Source organism: Pseudoliparis swirei, chromosome 6 (genome assembly GCF_029220125.1).
Source record: "Pseudoliparis swirei isolate HS2019 ecotype Mariana Trench chromosome 6, NWPU_hadal_v1, whole genome shotgun sequence".
Taxonomy (NCBI): Eukaryota; Metazoa; Chordata; class Actinopteri; order Perciformes; family Liparidae; genus Pseudoliparis; species Pseudoliparis swirei.
In genome coordinates, this window is record NC_079393.1 from 14,313,200 (window position 1) to 14,323,920 (window position 10,721).

At 45.8% G+C, this 10,721-nt stretch overlaps 1 protein-coding gene across 1 annotated transcript; it reads right to left on the reverse strand.

Annotated features, from left to right (window-relative positions):
• Positions 1 to 6,581: 6,581 nt before the first annotated feature.
• Positions 6,582 to 10,491, reverse strand: cfap161 (cilia and flagella associated protein 161). Its single transcript, XM_056417550.1, has 8 exons — positions 10,420 to 10,491; positions 8,953 to 9,042; positions 8,625 to 8,842; positions 8,439 to 8,520; positions 7,898 to 7,933; positions 7,570 to 7,692; positions 7,358 to 7,431; positions 6,582 to 6,856 (listed from the first exon to the last, which is right to left on the reverse strand). Exons 1-8 carry the CDS (start codon positions 10,489 to 10,491, stop codon positions 6,670 to 6,672), a joined length of 882 nt encoding a protein of 293 aa, XP_056273525.1. The 3' UTR covers positions 6,582 to 6,669.
• Between the last annotated feature and the right edge of the window lie 230 nt (positions 10,492 to 10,721).

A 10,721-nucleotide genomic window follows, 5' to 3' on the forward strand; every position in this document is an offset into this window, starting at 1 on the left:
TATAAAAAAAGATTAGTATTTTTCCATCAAGATTCAGTCTTTCTTCACCAGAATTATCTTCCCAGTAGGGCTTTGAAATCGTATGTACCTGGTTCTTTCAGCCACATTGTATTGTTCGATGGATTAGCAAAGTAGTGTGGGAATGCATTCTGTGCATTGTAGTTTGTTAAGGATTTCATAGACATTGTTCTTCCTGATTGCCAAAGGTCATCTTATGCATGGTAATAAACGTTATGCACATGTCAACGTAGAGTGACTGATAACGTCAGTGATAAGTTATTGTCAGGAGGAGGCTGCGGTCTATCAGGACCAAGACTTCCAGAGACAGTTTCTTCCCATTTCCTCCCGTTTCTTCCCGTTTCTTCTCGTCGGCAGTCGGGTTCATCAACAAAGCCCGGAACACCCACTGACTGACTCTAACACTTAAATCCCCACGAACGACTGTTGCACATCTTTTCTCTTTTAATATACACTAGATATACACATGCTGTATTAGTCCCACGAGTTACTTATCACTAAGTCACATGGTGAATTGTATTTTCTAAAATGTTTAGCAGGAGATAAATCATGTTAATCTGAATATTGTAAAATTACTCATACTTTAAAAGCACATCAGTGGGCTGTATTTTTTTACATAGAGATATTATTATTATTTAACTAAGTAAATAGGTTTTCAGGGTATTCAACATTTGGATAATACTGTTGTAAAACAGAATAGTTTATAAGATAATCGGATGTTTTGTAAGTGACATTGCAATGCAACTACTGTTAACTATATGGACATACGTGCAGTTAAAAGTGCCTGTCTCTGTGAAATGTAACGTTGTTTCAGTGCACTTAACGTCAAATACCTTGTGCCGTTACTCAGGAACATGATAACGTGATGATACCTCTTTAGACATTTAATAAATCAACCAGGAGAAAGCCTTCACCGATAATATATCTATCATCTGCATTTATAAGAACTATCGTACATGTTTTTTTGTTTTATTTGTGGAACATTAACATCGCCAAGTCGTGTCTATCTCATAAATAACGCCTTCGCATTACATTACCGATAAAAGGACAGACCAGACACCATGAAGATGCACCTATCATTCCTCCTCCTCCTCCTCCTCCTCCTCCTCCTCCTCCTCCTCCTCCTCCTCCTCCTCCTCCTCCTCCTCCTCATCATCATCATGGAGCTGCACATGGAGATGCTTTATTCTGAATACATTAAACATAAGTGTTATCAGATATGAACAGGCTCAAATAGATGCGCTTATTCTCATTCATGCTGAAATAAGAACCGCAGACCGGTCCCGTTAGTGCACGTTTAACGTCGGTAAGATAGCTCCACTGTTTCAACTCTTTCACGTGACAGACATAGTGAAGCGCAGTGGGAATAAAACCTGCAGCCAAATGAGACGAATTAATCTAATATTTTAATTAAAACATGATGTTTTACGTGGGTTTTTTACGCCGCAGACCCGGCACAACGAGCCACGCATGGTGAAGGGCCTCAGCTCCCACGCGGAGCCTCTAACGGAACGTTACCTTAACGTGGTGCCCGCATCCCGTCCTCCGGTGCCTCTGCCGCTCGGGATGGTTACCGCCTCCGCTGCTCAGCGCCGTGACGGGGTCTCCATCTGAAACGCCACACCTGCGCGCGAGGCGTTCGGCGCGCGCCCGTGACGTGAAACAACGCGTGTATGTGGAGCGCGTGTGCTGCCGGTGTCTCCTTCACATCGCGCTGAAATGCGTGAATGAAGTGATTGAAGTGTTTTTTAAGTGTTTGAAGTGTGTTTTGTCTACTGCAGAGCTCAGCTGGTTGTGCAGCCTGTGGTACCTCTCCTTCACACACCGGGGGTGAAGCAGACGGTGGCTGAAGGTGTACAGAGCTGCCAGAGGGTCCTGCATGGGGTGGGAGGTGTTATTCATCAGGGATGATGGCTTAGTCATCATATCACGTTATTTTATTATATTCTTATTACACAGCTCTACCTCTAACCTCACTGTAACTCCTCTCCATGTCTCTGACCACTTCTTCATCTCTTACTCTCTCTCGCTCTCTGGTACTGACAACCCACCCATATCTACAGACTCTGCACCTGTACTCCGCAACATTCGCACCCTCTGCCCCTCCTCTCTGGCCTCCTCTGTCCTATCTGCTCTCCCCTCAACTGACTGCTTCTCACTCATGCAGCCTAACTCTGCCGCAGACACTCTCCTCTCTTCCCTGTCTTCATCTCTTGATTCTCTTTGTCCTTTTAAGACACGACCGGTTCGGAAATCCTCTCCGGCTCCGTGGTTGTCGGACTCGGTGCGCGCCGAGAGAGCCACCCTGCGAGCGGCGGAAAGAAAATGGCGCAAATCGAATCAAGCGGAAGACTTGCTCTTCTATCAATCTCTCCTCTCCTCCTTCTCTTCCTCTATCTCTGCAGCCAAAAGCTCGTTCTACCTGACCAAAATTCAGTCTTCCTTCTCTAACCCCAAAAAACTCTTCTCTATCTTTTCCAACCGTGTCATGATGTATATTCTATTACATTGTTTTATATATATATATTGTTAATACTTTCTTCTTTTTTTGTGTGTGGATATTGTATAGTTTATTCTCATTCTTATTCTTTTTTTAGTCTGCTACTGCTGTCGGGTGTTTTGCACATAAGAATTTCACAAACCGATTATACTTGTATAAAAGGGGATGTGACAATAAAAACTTGAAACTTGAAACTTGATCCCCCCCCTGTCCCCCTCCTCCTTCCACCCTTTTGCCGAGCCACTTTGTCGACTACTTTACAAACAAGATAGACGACATACGCTCCTCCTTTACAAATCCATCTTCTATCACCTCACCAACACTAACTTCTTCATCCCCCTCTCTTTCCTCTTTCACCCCTGTCTCCCAATCAAGTTCTTAGCTTGGTGACCTCCGCTCGACCGACCACCTGCGCCCTTGACCCCGTCCCGTCTCCCATTCTCCAGGCTATTGCTCCTGATCTTCTGTCCTTTCTCACCCATCTTATTAACAGCTCCCTCTCAACTGGTTGTTTCCCCAACTCTCTGAAGGAGGCGAGAGTCAACCCTCTCCTGAAGAAACCCACGCTCGACCCGTCTGAAGTCAGCAACTACAGACCGGTCTCTCTTCTTCCTTTTCTCTCCAAAACTCTGGAGCGAGCTATCTTTAACCAAGTGTCCTCCTATCTCCACAGTAACAGCCTTCTTGACCCTCACCAGTCTGGATTCAAGGCCGGCCACTCGACAGAGACTGCCCTCCTTGCTGTCTCTGAGCAGCTTCACACTGCTAGAGCAGCCTCTCTCTCCTCTGTCCTTATCCTTCTAGACCTTTCTGCAGCATTTGACACCGTGAACCACCAGATCCTTATTACATTACATTACATGTCATTTAGCAGACGCTTTTATCCAAAGCGACTTACAATAAGTGCATTTCAACCTAGAGTACAAACTAAGAACAACAAGAATACAGGAAGTAACATTTCCTCAACAAAGTCGAACTACAAAAGTACCATAAGTAAGTGCTATCTAAGTGCCACTGAAGTGCTAATCTGTGTTTTAATCCAGATATAGTCGGAAAAGGTGTGTTTTCAGTCTCCGACGGAAGATGTAGAGACTTTCTGCTGTCCTGATGTCAGTGGGGAGCTCGTTCCACCACTGAGGAGCCAGGACAGCAAACAGTCTGGATTTCGAGTGATTAGCTCGAGGTGCAGGAGGCACAAGTCGATTGGCTGTTGCCGAGCGGAGCGAACGTGCCGGGTGTACGGTGTGACCATATCCCGGATGTAGACGGGGCCCGATCCGTCTAGAGCACGGTACGCCAGGACCAGTGTTTTGAAGCGGATGCGAGCAGCCACGCGTAACCAGTGGAGAGAGCGGAGGAGCGGAGTGGTGTGGGTGAATTTCGGGAGGCTGAAGACCAGTCGAGCTGCTGCATTCTGGATGAGCTGCAGGGGTCGGATGGCCTTAGCAGGTAGACCAGCCAGGAGGGAGTTGCAGTAGTCGAGGCGTGAAATGACCAGAGCCTGGATCAGAACCTGCCGCCTTCTGAGTAAGAAGAGGACGATTCTCCTGATGTTGTGCAGCATGTACCTACAGGAACGCGTCGTCGCAGCGTGGTTGGCCGTCAGAGAGTTGACTGTCGAGTGTCACCCCGAGGTTCCTGGCAGTCCGGGTAGGGGCCAACACAGAGCTGTTGAAGGTGATAGTCAGGTCGTGGGTGGGGGAGCCTTTCCCTGGAAGGAATAGTAGCTCAGTCTTGTCAGGGTTGATCTTCAGGTGGTGAGCAGACATCCACTGAGAGATGTCAGTCAGACAGGCAGAGATTCGTGCCGCCACCCGTGTTTCGGACGGTGGAAACGAGAAGATCAGTTGGGTGTCATCAGCATAGCTATGGTAGGAGAAGCCATGCGAGCGAATGACAGAGCCGAGAGAATTTGTGTACAGAGAGAAGAGGAGGGGACCCAGGACGGAGCCTTGAGGAACCCCAGTAGTGAGAGGACAAGGATCAGACACAGATCCTCTCCAAGTTACCCGGTAGGTGCGGTCTTTAAGGTAGGAAGAGAAAGAGCGAGTGCAGTGCCTGAGATCCCCAGGTCCTGAAGAGAAGAGATCAGGATCTGGTGGTTCACGGTGTCAAATGCTGCAGAAAGGTCGAGAAGGATAAGGACAGAGGAGAGAGGCTGCTCTAGCAGTGTGAAGCTGCTCAGAGACAGCAAGGAGGGCCGTCTCTGTCGAGTGGCCGGCCTTGAATCCAGACTGGTGAGGGTCAAGAAGGTTGTTACTGTGGAGATAGGAGGACACTTGGCTCAAGATAGCTCGCTCCAGAGTTTTGGAGAGAAAAGGAAGAAGAGAGACCGGTCTGTAGTTGCTGACTTCAGACGGGTCGAGCGTGGGTTTCTTCAGGAGAGGGTTGACTCTCGCCTCCTTCAGAGAGTTAGGGAAGCAGCCAGTTGAGAGGGAGCTGTTAATAAGATGGGTGAGGAAGGTCAGAAGGTCAGGAGCAATAGCCTGGAGAATGGGAGACGGGACCTGGGGATCTCAGGCACTGCACTCGCTCTTTTCTCTTCCTACCTTAAAGACCGCACCTACCGGGTAACTTGGAGAGGATCTGTGTCTGATCCTTGTCCTCTCACTACTGGGGTTCCTCAAGGCTCCGTCCTGGGTCCCCTCCTCTTCTCTCTGTACACAAATTCTCTCGGCTCTGTCATTCGTTCGCATGGCTTCTCCTACCATAGCTATGCCGATGACACCCAACTGATCTTCTCGTTTCCACCGTCCGAAACACGGGTGGCGGCGCGAATCTCTGCCTGTCTGACTGACATCTCTCAGTGGATGTCTGCTCACCATCTGAAAATCAACCCTGACAAGACCGAGCTACTATTCCTTCCAGGGAAAGGCTCCCCCACCCATGACCTGACTACCACCTTCAACAGCTCTGTGTTGGCCCCTACCCTGACTGCCAGGAACCTCGGGGTGACACTCGACAGTCAACTCTCCCTGACGGCCAACATCACTGCGACAGCGCGTTCCTGTAGGTACATGCTGCACAACATCAGGAGAACACGGCCTCTTCTTACTCAGAAGGCGGCCTGATCCAGGCTCTGGTCATTTCACGCCTTGACTACTGCAACTCCCTCCTGGCTGGTCTACCTGCTAAGGCCATCCGACCTCTGCAGCTCATCCAGAATGCAGCAGCTCGACTGGTCTTCAGTCTCCCGAAATTCACCCACACCACTCCGCTCCTCCGATCTCTTCACTGGTTACCGGTGGCTGCTCGCATCCGCTTCAAAACACTGGTTCTGGCGTCCGTGCTCTGAACGGATCGGGCCCCGCTACATCCGGGATATGGTCACACCGTACACCCCGGCACGTCGCTCCGCCGGCAACAGCCAATCGACTTGTGACTCCTGCACCTCGAGCTAATCACTCGAAAACCAGACTGTTTGCTGTCCTGGCTCCTCAGTGGTGGAACGAGCTCCCCACTGACATCAGGACAGCAGAAAGTCTCTACATCTTCCGTCGGAGACTGAAAACACACCTTTTCCGACTATATCTGGATTAAAACACAGATTTGCACTTCAGTGGCACTTAAATAGCACTTACTTATGGTACTTTTGTAGTTCGACTATGTTGAGGAAATGTTACTTCCTGTATTCTTGTTGTTCTTAGTTTGTACTCTAGGTTGAAATGCACTTATTGTAAGTCGCTTTGGATAAAAGCGTCGGCTAAATGACATGTAATATTAATGTAATATTAACAGAGCCTGTACGTTATCCATAATCTCATCGATGTCTCCAATAAAATCTATTTTAATGAAAATTCCAAATGCATGTGAAATAGACCCAAATCATCCAACGGTCAAATATCCGAATCCATTTCTTATGCTGCTGGCCAACTAAAACAATAAAAGTGTTGTTTGGGGAAACATATCAAATGATTCTTTCTGCGAAGCCTCCTGTCGGCTTGGCGGGCTAATGTGTATCAAATAACCTGATGGTGCTGGTTGGAGTTCATCCTGGAATCTCTTTGTACGAGAAGAAAATAAAACCAGTGACTGAAACAAAACAAAAACAACCTTTATTGGAAACACATTTAGGTGTTATTAACGATGTGGTATCTATCTGCTGTATTTCTACTTGTTACCGCATGACAGTGAATTGTGTTACGGTGGATTTAGACATCACAGTTGGTCTGTGTGAGCTCGTCGCGGTCGGCCTCTGACTGTGGGTGGTTGAGAATTACGAGCCCTTTCCCTGCAGAGTCCGAAGTGCACATTATCCAGTGGTTGTTGTCTTGCTCGACTTTGTGCGAGTCCAGGAAGGTGTGAGCCGTCAGCTCGTACTCTTTGTCATATGCGGTCCTGCAGAGACACAACCATTACATGCAGAACGACAGACGGCGTGCCGGCATTGTGGCATGACCTTTAACTGCCATCTTGGAGGTCCTGGTCTTTTGAGTGGCCGTGAAAAGCTGACAACAATTTGACCAAATTGGAATCTACATTGTGTGATTCTGTTACATTTTGATAGGACTGATTATTTTTATTTAGCTATATCAAATATTTAGTTTGGATTAAGAAAGCCAATTTTGTCTGACTGGGTCAGAGTTGGGTTTTCATGTCACTGTAAAAACAAAATGCCCATCAGGCTGCTGGTTTAAACCTATAGCTGATTTGCACTAACATCGTAGTTTTCTTGCTCTGGTGTCTCCTTTTTGGATCTCACATATTATTCAATTATTATTTCTGCCAATTCTTCAGTAGACCTCCAAATTGACATCAAACATCAAATTGAAAGCCTTTCAATAAAGCATTAAACACGATAACATAGAGTTTTACTTTAAGAATGAAAATGGAAAATACCAAAGGACATGATTTCCCAGAACAGCCAGAGCCTGGTTTGTCTTGCAGTGTATGATCAGCACGCTCACATTAGCCTGTAAACGATGGAACAGACATGCTCAATGCACAAAGCTAAAGGAAATCTACAGTTCAGCTACAGATTTAACAGAACACAAAATGCAGATGTTGCAACAGGTGTAATAGTTAAACATATAGACTCATGTAATACTGACTGGAACAGGCTGGTCTTCATATTCAAGCCTCTCCTGGGGGTCAAAGTGGACTATCTTCCACCATGACATAAAAGAACCGCTGTCATCCAAGTTTACTTCTTGTAGCCGGGACTTCTTGGCAGACTTTAAAAGAAGTCACAATCAAATGAGACTCACAATAACAGAGTATCCAGTGAAAAGGACAAAAAAACTGCTACATTTTGTATTTTTATGCATGTAATATTTCCACCGCTCAGCTTTATTAAACTTCTCATCACAGATGGTGTCTGTTCAGTGGAATGTATTCCGATGATCTTCAATGAATACTACACGTTAAAAATGTATCTACCTTTTGAAAAGTTTGCAGGTCACTAATCAGGTAAAGCTGTGGAGACAAAGGAAGAAAAATAACGAAAACAACGTTTCTAGTTTCTAGACAGACGGACAGACAGAAGAAATATTGATGGACACAATTTTTCGTTATATTTGTCGTCCAAAAATCACTGTGTAACATAACCATGCCACCTTTTTGTGAAACTGAATTTAAATGACCACCCTGCAGTCACACACAAAGAACACATACAATAAACTAAATCATTAAAACCTAGCCTCAAAGCCCAACAGAGATAACTTTGATCCATAATAACAGGTTTCATAATAATAGGTTATTTTCTTAAACTTTAAAAAGCTCCCCTCAGAGCAACAGAGGATGTGACACAACTGTTATCACAGGCTGCGGATTAGTCCTCACGGATTACTCCAAGTGTCAAATAACCGGGGTGCCTCTTTCATATAGCTGTCAGTCTTTGTGTAAAGTACCTAGTTACATGTGCGTTTGTGTGTGTGTGTGTGTGTGTGTGTGTGTGTGTGTGCATGTGAGTGTCACTTACACCACCGGCAAAGCCACTTGTTGTTTTCAGAGCAAAAGGTTGCTCAAAGTGCAGAGTGGACCCTTCAGGACTGCCATCGACACTGTCGTCACACAAGCAGCATCACAGGTTCACATCTGGGAGAGTTGTTGCCGTGTGTGTTGAGGCGTTTGTCGATGCAGTTTTTGTGTGTGTTTGTGCGTGTACCTGGTAATGACGAAGGCGGTGCGCACGCAGGCCTGAATACCTCTTCCTGCACTGACTCCACATGGAGCTTGAACGCCCGGCGAAGGAGTCCTCCTCAAACTGTTAATGTCAGCGTTGATGCTCACTGCACTGCGCTCCCTCTGTCCTCCTCCCATGTTCACCAGCATCACAACATCCCCGAAGTGCAATCTCCCATCATTTGTCAAAGTGAGATTCACCTACACACGTGAACAAACACCCTTATCATCATCATCATCATCATCATCATTCCCATGACCTTCATCGTTGTGATATTAGTGTTGTTATTGTCGATTCAATGTATTTTTACCGGTCTCAAAATGTTCTGTTTGAGGAAGTCTACTTTCTGGGCAACAAGCTCCCCCTTCTCCTTTTTCTCCAGATAGTCTTTCTTTGCATCCTGAAAAAAACATCAACATATATAATTACAATTACAGACGGCATATCAAGTGTCCCACCAACAATAATAACACACTGGGCCCCTGCTACACCTCATTGAAGGACCCCTAGTGCTCTGCTCCCCGAGCAGCTCTGATCACTGTCTGGTTCATCTTCTACTAACTCAAATCTACTCAGCCTCGGGAAAAGAAGAAGAGAACGACCAACAAGGCAGAGCCGGAGTTACAGGCCTCAGATGTCTCGATTTACACTGCGACATGTTACATTGTTTTTTGTGAGGAAATGTATATGTGCCGAATCAAAGGTCAGCCAAGAAGGAGGCGTACAGTAGTGGACACAGACTCCTGTACAGCCAGGACAGAAACACACTGACAAAGAATATCAGTGTGGCGAAGAGGAGCTACTCCGATTGTTGGAAGAAAAAAAAGAACGACCCTTTATCAGTGTGAAAAACCTGGAAGGACATCACCTACTACAAAAGACGATCCTTCCACACTCAAGAGTCCCATTAACCGGCCCCTGTGTTATACTGCAGATCTTTACCTGCTCTGACTACGACATCAAACGATTACCTGGACCTCTCTCACCCCCCCCCCCCCCCCCCCCACTGCACCTGCATTCAGGATCGTGGAAGGAGGGTGTGTGTCAGCCATCCATTAAGTACTTATTTCTGTTCTATATTGGTTACAATTTACAGAACACTTGAACTGCAGATGTGACATTTCTTCTTTCACTGTTGGCCGTTGCTCCTTTTTACATATATTTACATAGTAATTATATGTATACCTATTCTTTCAATACCTGTCCTGTCGGTCTGCCCTTGTCATATAGTTGTTAAAATAAGATAACGTAAAATAATCCCGCAGTGGGGAATTATGCAGGATTACGGCAGTAAAGTGTTATATTTATGTCTGGGGAAGAGTCAGACAGTTATGAATAATACTATAAAAAGGGGGTAACTGGATCTTGAAGGGATGTTAACAATATCATTGTGTCATCATCGGGTCAAGTTTCAGGCATCTTTCTTGTTCTAAACTCCTCATATTGGCAGTGTGATGAACGCAGTGTTCTTCCATCCATTTCTTTGTTACTGAAGAGCCAAACTGAATGTGCAATTTAACAAACGATGACTACATTTTGCGCTGCATAAAAGCAACACTTTTCTTCTTGTGAAATATTCCCATTTGTTTCATTTCTTTACAAAGGTAGATATTTTCGATTACCAAGCCTTTAAAAAAAATCCACCCAAATATGATGTGTTTTGTATAATGTTAACCGTTCGTTAATGGTCCATAACACACTGGCTCCGTGGCGACATGTTGTGTCACTGGACGTCGGCCTTGCTCGCTAAAAGTTGAGAGCTTTACTTTGAACAAACCTCTTCTAAGCGCAGGTCCTCGTTCCAGTTTCCGATCTTCACGTTGGAGCGATAAGTACTGATATGAGCCATTCTGGCAATATTGCTGACAACTATTTGTAAACTAATAATATAACACGTTTACCTACTGTGTTGGACGTTGTGAGTGTCGCATTCGCGTGGTGTGTGTTGTGGTTTCGATGGTAACTGATGACCAGTCGTCTTCGGTCAGTTCTCGTTTATTGTCGCGAGAGGGCGCGCTGGTACAGCAACTGATATCCAGAGACGGCGAGATCTCTTGATATTTTTGCTCACTCTGTGTC

What these genes read in the sequence shown, in the direction of transcription:
- cfap161 (XM_056417550.1), bottom strand. Translation starts at nt 10,491, where the DNA reads ATGGCTCATATCAGTACTTATCGCTCCAACGTGAAGATCGGAAACTGG. An exon ending in CAAGTGGCTTTGCCGGTGGT is followed by an intron (nt 7,934 to 8,438) that starts GTAAGTGACACT and finishes TTGTCTCCACAG; the next exon opens with CTTTACCTGATTAGTGACCT. An exon ending in ATGAAGACCAGCCTGTTCCA is followed by an intron (nt 7,432 to 7,569) that starts GTCAGTATTACA and finishes CATCGTTTACAG; the next exon opens with GCTAATGTGAGCGTGCTGAT.